This window comes from Pinus tabuliformis, chromosome 7 (assembly GCF_031772625.1).
Source record: "Pinus tabuliformis cultivar Carrire ecotype Pingquan chromosome 7, CPIR1, whole genome shotgun sequence".
In the NCBI taxonomy this organism is placed as follows: Eukaryota; Viridiplantae; Streptophyta; class Pinopsida; order Pinales; family Pinaceae; genus Pinus; species Pinus tabuliformis.
In genome coordinates this window covers 1,136,882,578-1,136,902,357 of record NC_142293.1, presented here as the reverse complement: position 1 = coordinate 1,136,902,357, position 19,780 = coordinate 1,136,882,578, and the positions used below count along the sequence as shown (strand labels likewise).

Sequence of the window (19,780 nt, the reverse complement as noted above, 5' to 3'; positions counted from 1 at the left end):
GCAAAACCTTACACTTGCACATGACACACATGACATACAACGCTGGTATAATTTATATGTCTCCGAAAGCAAGATACGTTGTTTTAAAGTCTAGGCTTAGGCTTATTGGGAAGATGGTTCATTGAGTCTCCTATAGTCCTTCAAAACTTTCTTTGTGATTCAAAACCAAAGTGTGTCAAGCTCACAAGCTCACTATAAATACTCAATTACATAAAGGTGGTTGTTGTTGTTTTTTTGTTTTTGTTTTTGTTTTTTTCATCTCATCTCAATGAAAAGTAATCTTTAAATCGGAAACTCACTATTGTAAACGCCGGAAACACAAAATTATATAGGGGATTTTTAGATCTCAACATAAAATGATCTTTAAATAATGACTTTACTAGGAAACTTACATGAAATAGATGAAATTTAATAGGAAATTGTTCATTTATTTTATATTTTTATCATGGTGAATGGTAATTAGTTAGAGTAATTTGGGCAAGGCTCAAGATGAAACCTCGTGCTACTATAACACCAAGAGTATACCCTAAAACAACACCAAGAGTGTACACAAAAACCCTTAAACTAGATATATATGACTTAAGAAGAGTTAAAACTCCACAAAAGTAAAGAAAGCTAGTACTTTTTCAACATTATTAATGTTAAATTATTCCATAACAAAGTCAAATAAGGTTTTATTAATGTGAAATTATTTTATAACAAAGTAAAATAGGATCACAACTTTAGATAATATAAGATAATTATATTTATGTCCAAGTAATGACCACACTATTAATAGAAAAGACTCTTAAATACAATGATATGCATAAAATAATTTCCTTGAAATAAAATAAATTGCATTAATATAAAAGTACAATACATGAACATAAAAAATACAATGTATGAGTATTTTATTCATGTACTACATTGATCTAAACTATCAAATTTAAAAATGAACTAATAAACTTGAACCTATGATTTTTGGGTAAGGTTACAATGTAGGAGTATTTCATACATGTACCACAATGATTTAAACTATCAAATTTAAAAATGGACTAATAAACTTGAACCTATGATTTTTGGGTAAGGTTAGTGTTCTATGAAGAGATGCTTAATTACAAAAAAAAATCACTTGATATATTTATTTAATTACATAGAAAGAAAGGAAGAAGGATTGCTCAGTGCTGAGAGAGGGGACGAAGGGGAAACAGAGAGGAGAGGCGATGGCGAAGAAGGCGATGCGCGTGTTGGCGGTGGGAATGGCGTTAATGATGTTAATGGCCACCGCAGTCAAGGGAAGGTGGGAATGGGAAGAGGAAGAGGAGGAACTGGTGAATTTACAGTCTAGGTCCAAGGCCGGAGTCATCCACCTGGACGATTCTTCGCTGGAGCGCTTCGCCGTGAAGGCCAAGCCCAGATTGTATTCCCTCATCATTTTCTTCGACGCCGTGCAGCTGCGGGAGAAGCCGGAGCTCCGCCTCGATCTGCTTCGCGCCGAGTTCGAACTGGTGGCCTCATCTTTCCTAAAGAACAACCAGGGCCAACCCTCGGCCACGAAGGTCTTCTTCTGTGATATCGAATTCGGAGAATCTCAGGCGAGTTTTGGGAAATTCGGAGTGAATACGCTACCCCACATCGTCCACTTTGGCCCCGGGAGCACCAAACTGAAGGACGCGGAGTCGATGGAGCAGAACGAGATTGCGAGATCGGCAGAGGGCATTGCTGCATTTGTGGAATCGAAAACCAAGTACCACGTGGGGTCGATCGAGCGGCCACCGCCGATTTCAAAGAAGCAGGTGATCTTTGTGGGCGGGGTGTTGGTATTGGCCGCCCCCTTCGTTGTCAAGAGGATCTTGACCCAGGACACGCCCTTGCATGACCCCAAGGTTTGGCTGGCCGCAGCAGTTTTCATCTATTTCTTCAGTGTCTCCGGCGCTATGCACAACATTATTCGGAAGATGCCGCTTTTCATGGCGGACAGGAACAATCCCAACAAATTGGTCTTCTTTATCCAGGGCTCTGGCGTCCAGCTGGGCGCCGAGGGTTTTGCCGTAGGGTTTTTGTATACGCTGGTAGGGTTGCTGCTCGCCTTTGTCACGCATTTTCTGGCTTATGTGAAAAACCAGAACGCGCAGAGGTTGCTCATGCTGATCACAATGGCTGTCTCCTTCTGGGCGGTGAAAAAGGTCATATCTTTGGATAACTGGAAGACTGGCTACGGGATTCACGGTTTCTGGCCTTCTGCCTGGGAATGAACGGAGCTCCTCATTGCTCGCAGGTTTTCTTCTGCTTCACACAATCTTGTTTGCTACACACACTGGAATCTTATAATTCTGGCGTCGTCATTGCTTTTAAATATATTTTTCGGTGGTAGGTACTTCTCGTATTTTAGTTTAAACATTCAAAATATGTGAGGTATACGATCTGTATGGCATTTCCTTCTGCCTTTGCCAGATTGTTTGACTTGTCCATGCAACAAATTAAAGAAGATCGTTGAATGAATAGTACAATCTTCTTTACAACAATAAGTTGAGAATTTAATTTTGGAATACTGGCCAACATTGTTTACCTCTACTCAAGGCTCTTTTCCTGCATTGTCTCCTTTGTTTCCTGCCAGTGTTCTTCTTTCAACGACTATCATGTGGAAAGTGTTTAAAAAATATTGTACAGCAAAAAGTGGAGTGCTCGATAGCCAGGGGTAATGGCCTTTCTGTCACATGTGTGTTTTGGGGGTTATAGAAAAACACAAATTTCGTTGGACCTCCAAGCGAATCGAAGGCCAAATTTAGTTGGTCATGCAGCAAAAGCAAAACCATATTCAGTCTAGACATTTAACTTGGGTCAATTATGAAGTTAAAATACTATTTGTATTTGTTCTTTGTTTGCATATATGAAGTTAGAATTGAGGTCACTTAATTGTCTTTGTTGAACTTAATGGCTAATGTAGGGGTGATACGAACTAAATCAAATGAAAAAAAGAAAGAGGCAATCTTTTATATGACAACCCAAGGGATGCTTCTCCAAAATCATCGATGGCATCACTTGTAAATTTGTTGGCCTAGACCAATGCACCTAAGTCAATTCAAACCAGTTCACTTTTGTCGGTGTTCATAGTGAATGTGCCTCCACTTAGCAATATTAGAATGTGGTAGAGAAGTTCATGATTGGATCCCTAGAGCCAGAGTTATGTTTAGTATCTTTGAGGAGAATGCTGTTGTTGACATGTATGCTAAATTTTAGAGCACAGTGAATGTACCCAAATCATTTGACAAAATGCCTAAGCGAGATGTTGTCTTGGAATAAAATGATTGTAAGATATTCATATAGTTACAAGATGTTCAAAATAAAATACACTTAATTTTATAATGGCCTCATCACACAATAACAACCTTGGTCAATCTTATATATCTCCTCCCTTGATTTGATAAACATGTAGATGCCAAGAAAAAATGTTTTGTTTATGAGACTATATGAAGAATGAGATCTATTGATGATGAAATGAGGTGGTTGGAATCATAGTTGCTGGACTTGGTGACTACATTGATTATTTGTAAATTAAATTGACTTGTTGGTTAGTTGAAGCATCTTGCGAGGTACGTTACACTAGTTGATGACTTATTCAAACTTGTTGAGTTTAACCAAGATTCAGTATGTATGTTGAGAACATGACAAATATGTAGACAAAAATTGACCAATGGTGTATAAATTTGAAAATCACTTTCGTTAACTCATTTCTGTCAAATTTCTTTGTTGATTTTAGTGGGAGCAAGGATTTCTTGCAAAAGTACCCAATGAGAACATCTGTGAATAAGGAGGGGACATACTTAAATTAAAATAATAAACAACTGATGGGATAAATGTTGTTTCTCCAATTTGTTTAGAGGGATAAACCTCTAACGACATCTACATATAAGGCCATGGATAGGTCCAAGGAGTCCATTTGAGTCACATTTGAAAATTTGGGGATAGGGAGGATAAATACATACATATGTGGGAATCATTGACTTTAGTTGGTAGGTTAAGCTTCATAAGTTCTTGCATGCAACTAGGTGTTTTCTTTCCTTTGAAATAAATCATTGGGAAACTTTTGGGCACTTCCTCCCATTTTGAGGATTGTATCTATTGTAAACTTTAAAGTGGGCAGTGTAGTCTTAGTGCTAATCCTAAATTGAAATGAAGACTTACATGGTGCATTGGATTATCAACGATGTCTTGCCAACAATTTCACCAATTGATTGAGATAACCCTTGGGGCTTATACAACAAGGTTTCATAATTGGGTTAATCTTGATTGGGTCATTGATGGTTTTATTGTTGGTGGCTTTCAAGTTGCATGTTCTTTGGCCGACTTCATCATATTGGGTAACCCATGGTATTAGCATGTGATGAAGCTTGTTTGAAGGCTTGCGTAACTCCATAGTACTATGCTTTCATTTTCCTGTTCTTTGGCTAACTTGGCTAGATTGGACAAGGTGAATGAAAATATATCTTTGAAAGTTGAATTTTTGGGTAAATGTTTTCTATGGTAAAAAATTGTTTTGTAGTTTGTGATTGCTTTGTGATTGTTGATGTTACTTCCCTAGCTATATGGGTCTTTCATATTGTATCATAGCAAGTCACACTTGGACTCTCTAACAAGAGTAGTTTGATGTTGGGAGCCATGGAGTGAGAAAATGGTATGTGGATAATGTAGGTATATTTTTCGAGCATCACATACTCGTGCATGTGATTGTAAGCATTCATTTTGGATTTCTAAGATAATCACATCATACATGTAAATGGACATATGGTTGTAAGCTATATGTCAAAAGGTTCGTCAAACTTTAACCAAATTTTTTTTTTGAGGTTCGACGAACCTCATCAAATTTCGTAGCCATTGACCAAGTCCATAGATCAAAACTCATAACCTCATGTCACAACTCAAGCTTTTAATTTATCCTTGCAGTCTCCATGTCCGTGATAGCATTTTTTATGTTTATTGATGTTGATTTCTAACTTTTGTATAGTATAGTTCATTTTAAATTTATATATATAGAAAATGTATATAGACGAACCTATTGGCGAACCTCATCCGAACCTTACCTAAAAATTCAAACTCAAACCAAACCTAATCATTGCTGAACCCAAACTCGAACTTGAACCGTGTGACATAGGTTGTAAGACCTATTTTGACATGTGTACCCTTGGTTTGATGAATCATCATTGTAAAGTCTAGACGTAGACTTAGGTAATAAGGGGCATGTTGTATTTCTAAAAACTTGGTTAATAAAATTTGAAGAGGGTAGATGGTTATCCAAGTCAAGTTTAAAGGAGGGAATGTTGGGTTAATCTTGACTTGGTCATTGATGGGGTTATTGTTTGTGGCTTACAGCCCCAAGGTATATTCCCATGGTATTGATATGTGATGAAGCCTATTTAAAGGCTTGAAAGACTCCATTTTAAAATGCCTTAGATAACTTGTTCTTTGTAATGCCCTCTTCTAGTTAAATTGCCCAAGGAAGGATGAAGTAGCTTATCTAACCAGTTAGGCTATAGTCAATTGTAAGGGGGGAACCCATTATTTGATATTATTGGGTTAACGTTAGAGAATTTCGGGTAAATGGAGGGAAACTTGCAGTAGAAGTCAAATTTGGGGCAAATGGAGGGAAACTTGTGAGTCATTCAAAATTTAAATCAGGAGGGAAAAACCCCAAAGGGAATCTATAAAAAGGAGGGAGCAAAGTCATTTTGATCATCATGGATTGTGGATCTTTTTGATTTTTGAGTTGATGCTCTTGGAGGGTTTTAAGATCCCTTTCCTCTGATTGGTTTTGTTTGTGAAAGATGTTGAATTTTGTAGCTATGGTCGGTCTTCATAATTATTATTATAACCATTGATGTACTTTATAAAGCACGTTCTTCATGCTATTTGTCAAAATAAAAAATTCTAAGACATGTTCTTCACATTTTTTTCAAAAGAGGAAAAACTGAATTTTTTAAATTGAATTCATTGGGTCCTAAGAAGCCAGGTCGGCCCTCCTCCTAGTCAATTTGGCCTCAATGAAGAGGCAACCATTTATATAGCATAAACACTATAAATATGTGTCATTCGATCTTCTGCAAGGGCAAGCAATTCAGATCTCCTTTGAGGAAAAGACGAATTTGAGGCAAGGACAAATTAAAGATATATTTCTGTTGAAGAAGGTCGAATATTTGTTGAAGAGGGGCAAGATTTTTGAGATACTCCCGAGGCAAAGTGCAGATCAAAATTACCATCTTTGTGGCAAACACAACTGAGGCAAAATCAAAATTATCATCTCTGTGGTAGATCGAAATGAGGCAGATCATTCAAAGTGCAAATTGAAATTATTATCTCTGTGATAGACCAAAATTTTGAAGTTGCATAAGGCTGGGTTTCTGAGGTGAGCTGAGGTTGTAGGACCGAGCTTATTGGGTGTAGGAGCAGGCCTAACCAAATCAAAGTTATTAGGCAGTATTATAACTTGACTAGGAGGTTGTGGATAGGGTTTGACCAAGCATTCTTAATGACTAGATGATCTAGGTATGTCTCTTGTTAAACTGAAGAATTTCTCTAAGGAAAAGGTTGTTGGGTTTTCCCCCCATGTGGGTTTTCCTAGAGTAAACTATTGTGTTTCTTTTGTTTCTTCATGATCATATTGTCATATATGTTATATGGTTGATGTCTCTTGTGTAATTGTTTAACTATGGATAAGAATAAGAAAAATAAGCTAATCATCAGAAGTAATTATTAGTTTAGAAGATCTAATGAAAAATCGACATGGTTTTAGAGCCATGGTGAGAGCGCAACCTTAAAGTGAAGCCTAGATTTGTCTTATTGTCCATGATTTGAAAAGAAGCCCTAATATCTGATGGACCGAGTTTCATCTTTGGTGGAAAATAATACCTCTATTTACGAAGCTAAGATTCATAGTAGGGATGACCATGATCCAACTTTAAAGCGTTCACATCTATAGAGAAGACATAAGCCCTAATCTAAAATTTTGAAGAAGGTCAAGGTTCTTTTTTTAAGAAGGTTTAGAAAGGTCAAGGTCTGCCTCATATAGGTCGAAAAGTCTTAGAGTCCAGACCATCTATTAAAGCACTGAAAACCTCATAGGCCGAGTAACTTCACAAATGATCTCAAATTTTTTTGGATTAACTCGGTCAAAGACTACATTTTGTGATTTGATCAAAGACCATCATTGAACATACCTTGTTTAGAAGAAGTCTAAACCTTGTTAAAAACGCCGAAGCTTGTGTCATAGGATCGAATGATCTTAGACCATCCTTTCTAGTTTCTAGATTGGTTGTCAAAATCCCAGGAGGGTCGAAGCACCACAAATTAGGCCACAAGTCTCGTAGAATCCGAAGGAGGCCCCAATAGAACTCATGTTGTTTGCCAAAAGATCTAGTAACTTCATTAAGCATACTTATTTGAGTTCGTAATCCTCTTGGACAAATTGAGTTATCTCAAAAAGACTAAAATACTTCAGAGACTATATTTGGGTACAGAAGGCCGAGAACCTCTAAATTATCCTAAAAAAAATTCACTAGGGTCGAAGCATTTGAAGATTCATTTTTATGTCTATTCAAGATTGTGATGATCCCTTCGATTGAATTATCTCAGAACTAGAAATATCTTTGTGCTAATTACTACTGTGGTTCTAAAAAGGTCTTAGAAGGTGGTCAGGAAAAATTCTTGACAAGCTAAAGAATAAGACAATTGCAAAAGCTATTATTACGTCGAGATAGGGTTGAAGAAGTCTTAAACAATCTCCCGATTTCTTAAGAAGTCAACATGGTAGCCGAGCTAAAGGAGCCAAAAAGGAAGTTTTTGAAAGATAAGCATGAAATTTGCCTTTAACCTTTGAACTATGGAAGGCATTGTACTGAAATGAAGGGATTGGATTGATAACAAGTTTGAAGAAGGATTGATGCCTTAAGTGGCAAGGTTGAAATGTTGGAGATCTAAGCAAGCATTTTTTTCTATACAAGCACACTACAATGATGAGTTGGAACAGAAGACTAGCCAAGCTAGAAGTTTGCGGTTCAAATGTTTGGAATACAAGGTATGTATTTGTTAACAATGATTTTGTTTGAGATCATGTTCCCTTGGCAACATTCTTCAAGACCATTTCTGTCAATGAGGATCTAGTATAGGTCTAAGTTTCAAAGTTTTGAAATTATTGACCTCTAGTCCAACAGAGTAAGACTAAATCTCAGTACACATTCAAGGATCAATAACTGTAATCTACTTCTCAGTCAGTCCTTGAGATTGTGGCAAAGATATGATCTATTGTCTGACAATGGTTATAAACAAATTATTAAAGATAGCCATAATAACTGTGAATGTTAAAGGAATCCTTTTTCAAGAATTTTGAAGCATAATCTTGATACTTCAAGGAGTAATGACAATATCAATTCTGGTTGTGGCAAGACAAAGCCACTCAAGGGAAATATGTGATCTATACACATATGCTAAATGTTTGGAATATATGTCATGAACTTGTGCTATTCTTTGTAGATGTTGTAGTATATATTCGGAAGCAAGACATTGTGAAGCCATTTGTTGCAATGAACCTTGCATTGTTGAGTAAAAGTTCTCTAAAGGAAGATTAATGATTTACCGAACTCAATGTGTATAGGCCAATGTTTTAAAAACCGGCCGGTCTGAACTGGTAACTGGTCAAACTGACCAGTTAGCTAGCCCATCGGGTCAAACCGACAGAAAAACCTGGTTTGACCCTCCATTTCACCAAAAAAGTGGACAAACCGGTCCTAATCGGCCGGTTTAGGACAGAACTGATCGGTTAGCTGCCACGGTCGCGGAGGACCCACACAATACTGTTTTCCAAGTGTTTAGGGTGTTTTGGAGGGAAAGTAAGGGTTCTTTCCCTCCAAAAACACCCTCTCCAAGCCTTTAAAAGGCCCTTCTCCCTCTCATTTGTAGTATTTGTGAGTTTGATTGGGAGCTTGGAGAGTTTTGAGATTTTGCTGGAGTAGCGTAACAACAGAGAGTTTAAGCTTAAGAAGTAGTCATCATACCTCTAAAAGCCAAGGATACTGCATGGGCTCATTGTGATATGATTGATGGCAAAATGATTTGCAAATATTGCCAAAAATCTATTGGAGGGGGTATTAACAGGTTCAAGCAACACTTGGCTGGGATAGGAGGCCATGTAAAGCACCAAATGACTCAATAGGGCATATTAGGGAAAAATACCCTCAGAAGTTTGAGACTCAAGTCACTGAACCAATTGAGAAGTTTGTGACTCAAGCAGTTGCAAAGTTTGGGAGTTGAGACTCAACCAACTGAGTTTGATCATGGTGACTCATGAGAAGTTTCAAGTGATAATGTTGATCACTATTATCATATATGTAGACTTGTAGTAGGCTAGTGGCCCCATAGTTTGTAGGCTTTGTTTTTGCACTCTAGAGGCCATTTAGAGCCTCATTGCTTATGTATTTTGTTGATGATATGTATTACACTCGGTGCCATTTTGATATATTCACATTTACATGGTATATAAATGAGCAATCTTTGCATATTTTGTCTCTATTGGCTTGGAATCATGGTTTTAAATCTTAAAAATAGTTTTTTTTCATTAAAAAACAATTATTTAATGTATTTTTTTAAAATCGGTTCGTTGAGACCTAACTAGTCCCAGTTCCAAACCCGATTCATTAGGTGGATTGGTCCGGTCATTGGTTTCGGTTTTTAAAACATTGGTATAGGCTACTTGGGTTGAAAGGCTCAAAATCAATTTTTAGCCGAATTGCTAGTAATGCTCAAGTGTGATTGGACAATGGGACATGGAAAGAAGAATGTTATACATTTGTTGAACTCACAAGAGGTGTAAGACAAATTTGTGAAAAACTAGGGTTTGACTTTGGAAGACTAAGAGTCTTGAATATGAATTTTCTAGGCTTTTGCACATTTGGATATCTAGGGTTTGAAAACCCTAGCTAGTTAAAAGGGCTTGAGTACGCAAGCTTTAGGGTTTATGGACAAAACCCTAGAACTAACTCAACTTTTTTGATGGAAGAAGAAACCCTAGTCTATGCAAGGAAGGAATGACATCATAAAGTTGCGAGATGGATGCAAGGAAGCTAAGATCAAGATGGAGTTGACATTTCCGAATACTCCATAAAACATAAACATCTTATATCTCTCTTATTTGATTATTACTATTGTTATTGTTTTTACCATTAGTTAATCTCTTATCTTTGTATCATTTGCTTGGTTGTAATTTTTCTTCCATGGACTCCTAGTGAGGATTGCAGGTACATGTTGAAGGCTGCTAAGGCTTTGGCAGCAGATGGAAGAAGTGGAAGAATGAAGCAAAGCGTGTGACAAGAGTGTTAGTATCCTATGTTATAGTAGTAAAAAAAGCAAGTTTTGTCTTTTCAAATTATTTTGGCAAATGTATAAAGGTTTTGCTACGATCTTTTAGAGATCAAGCTATTGGTCTTTGTAAGCAATGTAAGATTTGATTATTGATGTAATTATGTCAGAGTGTGTGCAAGATTATGTAAAGATAGTTTATGATTGCCTAAAGGTTGAGTTAAGTGAGTCTAGGGTCATGTATCATACAAGATATGGGTGAAGTCATAGTGTGTCTTGTCTTCTCATCATTGGCACAAATTAGTGGGGTTAGGATAGTCAGTTAGGGTGTCAAATCATATTGTGCCATGACATCACCACCAGTACAACGGTTATGAGACATATGTTGCGCTTCTTTCAGTTGTTGCACTTTCATGATTAAGGCTCCAAATCGCAATGATTGTTTTTGAAAGTCGGGTTTGGTCACCTTGGGAGTTCAAAAAACTTGTTTAAGCATCTAAAATACCAGAGATCCATTATTTGTTCCATTGAAAGCTTGCTAGACATCGTTTGAGGTGCGCTGCGCTTTGTCTGCAGGGGTTTGCTGCGCTTCTGCAAATTGGAGGCTTTCTTGTGCCACGATCACTCTCAAGTTCCAAAACTCCCTTCTCTAAGATAATTCACGATGTATGTTGTCAATTTCATCTTTAGTAATTGAGAAGAAACCTTAGAAAAGCTCACAACCCTCACAAACTTGAATGCGTTGTGCTACTGTCAAAGGCATGAAGTTTTAGTTAAGGGTTATGTTTTTGGCACTATTTCATGCATGGAGGTTCAAAGAAAGTTTTGGAGGTTGTCAGCATCACCTATAAACCATTTTTCTCAATCAAAGGTTCAGTATCTGATCAAATCATTCAAATGAAGGTTCGCTGCGCAAATGCACTGCACTTTTGCTGTGAGGAGTAATTTTGAAGTATGGAGGTCTGTGGTTGGAGTAGAAGTCTTTTGACAGGTTTACAATGTTGTGTGAGTCATTTTCCACCTGCCCAGTACTTTTAAAAGTTTAGAGGATGACCGGAAGCATAAGAACTTTGGAGTTGCTTCGCTTTCTTGTCGTGCTAATGCTGCAAACGTATTTTCACCATATCTCTTAAACCCTGTACCCGTTTGCCATGAAATGTTTACAGGAGATGCATGAGGATGATATGAATAAACTCACTCAATTTCAAGTCAAAGTGCTTCATAGTTTTCGAGAAACGAGACACTATCATTTACAACCATTTTTGGATTTTCTCGAAATCCGTGAGTTGGATTCAACCCAATTGTTTTTAGAGAATTATGATGATATTATCATGCGAAGAAAAATCAGCTCAATCCGGTTCACCGTTTAGTTGATATTTGAAAAGATTTTGCTGTAGGGGAGTTGCTGCGCTTTTGGACAGTTTCACTTCAAAATCAGTTTTTGACCTAATGGAGATGAATTTTGAAAAAGTGAAAGATGTTTTTGTCAAACACGAGATAAATTATAATAATATCCTTCAGTTTTGTAACAGGTGTCATAGATTGGAAGATTCGAATGAATCTTTACAACCTATTTTTCAGATTTCGTCATTTCTTGTTTTAGTCATGATCTTTGGGTGCGATTCCGAGGAGCTAGAGAAGAATTTTCGAAAATTGAGAGAGGTTTCTCTTAAGCACACGTTCATAAAGAAAAACCACCTTCACTTTTGTAACAACTGGCATGAATTGAGAGATGTGATATAATCTTTGACCCTTATTTTCCAGAAATTTTGTCCGTATTCCTAGCAGGCAGTTCCAAATTTAATGTAACTGATTCTATCTTTGGGAAAATGGTTGAGCTCGACCCCCTAAGTCCAAGGATGAGCTAATTGTATATATTTCATGAATTTCAATGTGCAAAAGGTTGGTTGGTCAGGTTTTAGAAGAAGAGACATTGTGTACTGCATTTTCTGATATATTTTTCAGTGAATGAAAAGACAAAGGTCTGATTTTACAAGGATTCCTGTGTTAGTTTCTATGGAGATGTGCTTCTTTGTTTTGTAAGTTATCTTATGTTATCAATCATGCTTTGAATGTGTGTCTTCCTATTTAGCTAAACAAAGATTTGTCTCAAAATTTGCTTTAAAAGTGCTCTGATTTAGTTTGCTAAACAATTTATGTTTTCTTCTTGAATGGCATTTAGAATTCATCCCATTGTTTGATGCTCTATATGTCATTTCCACCTATCTTCTACTCACCCTCCTACAACAAATTTGACTGAAAAACTCCAAAAGACTGCCTACCTTGCCCCTGTAGAAGATCCCTCTTTCTCTTCATCCTATCATTGGAAAAGAATCAACTTATATGACCGTATTGCCCAATGGATCTGTCTTCGCCCCCACCAACAAACCTTTAAAATTTGTTCCTTTCTGAGCACCATACCTGGCCTAAAACTTAAGTGACTGAAGATTTGGACAGAGAGAGCCCTCTCTAAAGCCGGAAGGGCTAGATTCCAGCCTCAAAGTGGTTTGTGGTAAGCTTTGGGTTCCTCTCCTCAACCTGGAGGAATTACAAAGTGCTAACAAAAAGGACTTTCCTAGAATCATGATTTGTGGTGAGAGATATTGTATTAGATGAAATCCAAGCTCAGAGGGAGCTAATAGATCAACAAGTTTGAAGTATGGCTCGATAAGTCAATAATAACTTCCAAAATAGATCTACAAGATTTAGCATGCAACATTTGGCAACAAAGAAGCAAGATTTTAGAAGGTTCTCCTAGATAGAGGGAGAGGATCATAACAAGACATTTGCCCTAGTTACGAGGTATACTTCTATTATCATTGTTTTGAGAATTGCACCATGTTGATGCAAAGATTGCTTTACTCAATAAAATAATTAAGGAGAAAGAAGTGTACATAGAGCTATCTCAGGTTTTTTGAAGTGCATAAGAAGAAGTTTCATGATTGAAGAAGACTTTGTGTAGTTGCAAGCCAACATGTTGGGCTTGATATTTTCCGGTTAATGGAGTAAGGATGATCCTATATGATTTGTCCCTGATGGAAGCAAAAGGATTCATGTGTTAGAAGGAGCAACTATGGCAAAAAGAATTGCTTCCGTAATAGAGGGAGTAGTCAGAGAGTCATGTTTTAGCTTCAAAGGGAGTTGACCTTTGAGTTTGAGATGATGGACTTCCTTTGACTGGATAATTGATATGTTGGAAGACAATAGTAGCAGAGAAAGCAACCAAAATTACCACATCAAGATATGTTTCAGTGTGAGAGGGAGCACCCAGTCAGGGTGACAGGAAAGTAGCTGTGGTGATGGACCTAGTGTAAGGAAGCTTATCGATTTTATGGGCTAAGGTATGTTGCTCAACATGGGTTGGAGTACCAACATGGTACATTTGATCATGGCAAAGACAATTATGATATGAGATTTGTTTCAAAAATGGAGTACAACTACAAATTCAAGTTGGGTAGAAAGTGTTGAAGATAGAATCATAGAAAGAGTTCATCAGGATATTGCTTCAGTTTGGGCTCCATTATAATTTCTTTTATGAGCATGAAGCAAACATCTGTCACACTCAGTTTTGCAAAGGTCATGTATATTGTAGCCAGATTGGCAAGTTGAGAAGCAATTTGACTTCAAAGGCTACTTGCAGGACTATCTTAATAAGGTATAGGTGACGATCATGATGACAGGTCAAAGCACAAAGATCTAGTTTCAAGATATGGTACATAGAGAAGCATAGTGGCTTCAGTATTATAGCAGATTTGTTGGCATAACCTCTGTTCTTAAATGAAGTCTATATATACTTCAAGGACAAGCTTGAACTTAATGAGAATGCCTCTCTCAGTGAGAGGGAGTGCTAATGAGATAACATCATGGATTGACATTCTCCCTATGTCATATATGACCAGAATTAGGGAGAATGGTCCAACATAGGACTGCCATTCTTCTGGTGTTATGCATGTTGACCTAAGTTACGAAGAATGGTCTTGGAGCATCAAGTTCATTTAGCATCGGGACCCGGATTACTCAGATAGAGTGTGGCCTTTGGCAATTCACCATGTGTCAAAGATATTGGTCAGAATGATGGTGAACCATGACTAGTCTGTATACCATGTGTCAGATAGACCCGAATTATTGTGACTGGTTGATGCTAAATGATGCACCATGTGTCTGAAGTATTGACTTGAATTATGGTAAGGATATACCATAGGTCTAAAGTACTCACCCGAATTATGGTGAGAATGTACCGTGTATCTGATGCATTGACCCGAATTATGGTGAGGATATACCATAGGTATAAAGTACTGACAGGAATTATGGTAACTTGTTGATGCTATAGACTTACCATGGGTCAAAGATGTTTGACCAAATTATGGTAATTGGTTGATGCTATTGATTTACCATGTGTCACAATTGTTGACCCGATTATGGTAACTTATTTTACCATGTGTCACAATTATTGACCAAATTATGGTAATTGGATTTTGTTATAACCTTTTCTTGGAGAAATTTGTCAACATGAGAGCATCTAGATAGTCATTATGAATACCTCCCTAGTTAAGAGGGAGTGTTGAATTTTGTAGCTATGGTCGATCTTCATAATTATAATTATAACTATTGATGTACTTTATAAAGCATTTTAATTCTAAGACATGTTCTTCGTGTCTTTGTCAAAAGAAGAAAAATTGAATTTATTGGCTCCTAAGAAGCCAGGTCGGTCCTCCTCCTAGTCGAGTCAGTGAAGAGGCACCCATTCAGATAACATACACACTATAAATATGTGTCATTTGATCTTCTCTAAGGGCAAGCAATTTAGATCTCTTTCGAGGAAAATACGAATTTGAGGCAAGGACAAAGCTGAGATTTATCTTTGTTGAAGAAGGTCGAATATTTGTTGAAGAAGGGCAAAATTTTTGAGATATTCCTAAGGCAAAATGCAAACCGAAATTACCATCTCTGTGGCAAACCGAATTGACGCATAACCGAAATTATCATCTCTATGGTAGATGAAACTATGGCAGATCATTCAAAGTGCAAACCAAAATTATCATCTTTGTGATAGGCCAAAATTTTGAAGCTCCATAAGGCTGAGTTTTTGAGGTGAGTTGAGGTTACAAGACTGAGCTTGTTGGGTGTAGGAGCAGGCCTAACCAAATTGAAGTTATTGGGCAGTGTTATGACTTGACTAGGAGGTTGTGGACCACTTTTGACCAAGCATTCTTAATGACTAGATGATCTAGGTATGTCTCTTGTCGAAGTGAAAAATTTCTCTAAGGAAAGGGTCGCTGGTTTTCCCCTGTGGGTTTTCCCAGGGTAAACTCTTGTGTTCTTTGCTTGGCCGTCTCTTCATGATCTTACTATCATATATATTATATGGTTGATGTCTTGTGTGTAATTGCCTAATGATGGATATGAATAAGAAAAAGGATTTAATCATTAGAAGTAATTATCAATTTAGAAGATCCTATGAAAAATCAACAAAATATTCCACCCTAGCCAATCCACCTTTCTCTTTATTCTGTTTAGCATACTTTTTAAGGTATCCTTCATCTATTTTGTGGCAATAAGGGTTTTTGAGGGACTAAGTTTGTAGCAACAAGGTTCTGTGGCATTATCCGGGCAATGATGGACAATTCAAGGCTCTTCTAGAACAACGAGGGACATCAAGGGGATGTTTGGGCAGTAAAGGACTAATTTGTGATAGCGTAGGCTAAGGCTTTTCTAGGGACAACAAGGGACAACAAGTGATCTCTAGGCAGCAAAATAGCTTTAAGGCCTTACTCGAGACAACGACCCATTTGAAGGAATCTTCTTGTGGTAGCGCATTAGTTTTTGAGGTTAAACCTTTTGGCAACGAAGTTTCCTAAGGCTAGATTTGAGGCAATGAAGTTTTTGAGGCTAGATCCGAGGCAAAAAAGTGTTCTTGAGGTCAAATCTAAGGCAATGAGGGGTTTCTAAGGTTTAATTTGTGGTAGCGAAGGCTTTTGAGACTCTACTTGATGCAACAACCGATATTGAAGGTGATATCTGTGGGAATATCTCATTTCTAAGGCAACGAGGGGTTGCTAAGGTTTAATTTGTGGTAGCGAAGGCTTTTGAGACTCTACTTGATGCAACAATTGATATTGAAGTTGATATCTGTGGCAATATCTCATTTCTCAGGTCTGATATGTGGTCGTAGGGTATACCTGAGGCATTGTAGCGGCAGTGAGTTACCTATCAAGCCTTGGTTGTGGCAATGAATACTATTTGAGGCTTCTCTTAGGCATGGTTTGTGGCAACGAGAGTCTTCTAGCAACCTTGTATGTAATTGATGGTGACAGTAGGGTTGAAATTCCCTTTGTGAAACAACAAAACAACGTTGTCAAGGCAGCAAGGAAGGAAGGGAGAAACTAACATGATCGTAGATGGCTGTAAGGTCAGATTAGTAGTTTAGTGACAATAACGTTTGCTAGATTGGAAATTAAGCTACATTGCGTTATTGTAAGGATCATAGGCTTGTAACTGTTGAATTGGTTTTATTTCTATGAGTTTTGGTGGAATCCAATATTTGTTACATTGCTTGTGCATTCAATTTTATCTCCATTTGCAAAATATTGAAGGAATATTGTGATACTAGTTAAAATACAAATTTTGGCGTGTGCTTTTTTGAACCCTAAGGGTAATTTTCCCATAAGGGATATTACAGTGGTATCAGAGCTGTGCATACTGCGAGCTTGTGAGTATATGAATTCTAGGTGCTTCCAGAAGACATAAAATGTTACAGCTGAGAAGATGAAGGGTAACTACAACTCAGTCATGGTAAATTGAGATCGCTCTTCCCAATTTGCCATGATTGAGTTGTGGTTACCTTGGGAAGAGCAGTCGTTTGATAGTAGCCATAGTATCAGGCCTATGATTTTGGTGTTCAGTACAAGAAGAATGTTGTGAAACCAACCGCATTTTCATTCATGAAAATCACTTGAGATTATTGAAAAGCTCACATCCTGGTAGAGTATTCCAAAAATAAGTTTGCTTTTGAGTTGATGGGCGAACTCATCCAGGATGACAATTATAGAGTAGAAGATGAGATCATATTCTATAAAGACAATATATATTTGGACCCTGAATCTACACCCAAGGAGGAGATCTTGAAGGTTGCACAAGACACCTTGCTAGCAGGACACCAAGAGTTCTTGAAAACGTAGAGGCGGATATGAGAAAGTTTTTCTTGGAAAGGCTTTAAGGATGATGTGTTAAGGCATGCAAAGGAGTGCATGACTTGCCAACAGAGCAAGTCAGAGCATACTCCTCCTCCAGGTTTGCTACAGCCCTTGCTAACTCCATAGTAGAGGTGGGATAACGTATTGATGCACTTCATTATAGGTCTATCTAATGCACAAGACAAAGATTGCATAGTTGACAGGTTGGCCAAGGTCGGACATCTCTTTGCAATCTCAGTAGATTATGAGGCAACACAAGTGGCAAAATTGTTCTTCAAAGAGGTGTTTAGACTCCATGGCTTATCTAAAAGTACAATTAATCATCAAGGTGGCAGGTTTATCAGTTTATGTTGGGAAGCACAGGTTTGTCTTGAGATGATCAACTGTCAAGTGCTACCCCTTATGCAATAGACAACTTAGCTACTAGGAAACATCACTTACCTACAACAAGGAAAGGTGTTATTGTAATAAGTCAATTAAGGGACAAGTCATCCAAAGGTTTCTTAGGTTTAGATACTAGTCGTCCAATAGAAGCAAAGAATCCTGGTGCTTAGAGAGGAAAAACTACTACAAAGCGCGTGAAAGAATAAGAATTGTGTGGAAAGACTTTAGAGAGGAGATGTAAAGACAAAAATTTTAAATGTGGACTAGAATTTGGCAAGACCGAATCTCTCAAGTTGATGAATTGTGATATACGCTGCTTCAAATTTGGTTTTTGCCATGAATGCTCTTGTATTCTTTGTGGGAAGGCTATTGATTGGAGTGTTACAAACCACTGTTCTATCAAATGTGAGGGAAAGCTGAATGATGAATTTGTTCGTGGACATGTTGATCACCTAGAGTGTGCTCTACTTTGTCATATGGTAAGCATGGAGCAAAGCATGGGTTTAGATGTGGAATATTATTGTAGGCCCTGTGATAAAAGGACCAACTTGATGATGCTTGTTTCCAGCATACTTCATGCATTGAAATCTCTTAAAGTGCGAGTTGATGTTGAGAAGAATACGTGTCTTGCTTTATGTATCATGGAGGGTATGAAGCAGATTGTGGGTGAACCGAGGAAAGAGACTGCGAAATTTGGACAAATGCTAACTATTACAAATGAGTTTGGCCGCACTCTAAAAGATATTCACAGAGACTTCTTTGAAGTAGTGATGGAAGAAGGAGAACAATTCTTGTAGCAATGTCGAGAAGAGGGGACTGTAATGTCTTCTTCTAATTAAAATTGCCCAAGGGTGAAGTAGTCTATCTAACCCCATAGGCTATAATGAATTATAAAGGGGGAACCCATTATTTCATGTTATTGTGGTAACATTAAATTATTTGGGGTAAAAGGAAGGAAACCTGCAATAGAAGTCAAGTTTAGGGTAAATGGAGGGAAACTTGTGAGCCATTCAAAATTTAAATTAGGAGCGAAAAACCCCAAAGGAAATCTATAAAAAGGAGGGAGGAGATTCATTTTGTTCATCATGGATTGTGGATCTTTCTGATTTTTAAGTTGAGGCTCGTAGAGGGTTTTGAGACCCCTTTTCTTTGAATGGTTTCTATGGTGAAAGATTCTGCCCTAGCCAATCCACCATTTTGTTTAGCATAATTTTTGAGGTTTTCTTCATCTATTCTGTGGCCACAAGGGTTTTTGAGGGAATAATTTTGATGCAACAAGGTTTTGTTGCATTATCTGGGTAGTGAAAGACAGTTAAAGGCTCTTCTGGGACATTGAAGGACATCAAGGGGAAGTTTGGGCAACGTAGGACTAATCTGTGATAGTGTAGACTTGTTCAAGGCTTTTCCAGGGATAACGAAGGGCAACAAGTGATATTTGGGCAGTGAAATAGCCCTAAGGCCCTACCCGAGGCAACGACCTATCTTGAAGGAATCTTCTTGTGGCGACACATTAGTTTCAAAGGTTAAAACTTTGGCAACGTAGTTTCCTGAGGCTAGGTTTGATGTAGTGAAGTTTCTGAGGCTAAATCTAACGTAGTGGAGGGTTCCTTAGGTCAAATTTGAGGTGGTGAGGGGTTGCTAAGGTTTAATTTGTGGCAACGAAGGCTTCTGAGGCTACCTGATGCAACATACCATATTGAAGGTGATATTTGTGGCAACATCCCATTTCTAAGGTTTGATTTGTGGCCGCATGGTATACCCGAGGCACTGTAGTGGTAGCAAGTTACCTCTCAAGTCTTGGTTGCAACAGTGAGTACTATTTGAGGCTTCTCTTAAGCCTGGTTTGTGGCAGTGAGAGTCTTCTAGCAAATGGTGGCAAT

The 19,780-nt window shown here is 37.8% G+C and overlaps 1 protein-coding gene across 2 annotated transcripts in view; it reads left to right on the top strand.

Annotated features, from left to right (window-relative positions):
• Positions 1-1,127: 1,127 nt before the first annotated feature.
• The window catches only part of LOC149251518 (putative dolichyl-diphosphooligosaccharide--protein glycosyltransferase subunit 3B), a 28,332-nt gene continuing 9,679 nt past the window's right edge, over positions 1,128-19,780 (top strand). Inside the window, exon 1 of one of the 2 annotated variants that reach the window (XM_089459482.1) lies at positions 1,128-2,257. In XM_089459482.1, the coding sequence (XP_089315608.1) occupies positions 1,203-2,234 (1,032 nt within the window). In that variant the 5' untranslated portion in view covers positions 1,128-1,202 and the 3' untranslated portion in view covers positions 2,235-2,257. The remainder of the gene's footprint in view (positions 2,258-19,780) is intronic. The other variant, XM_089459481.1, reaches the window with a different exon arrangement.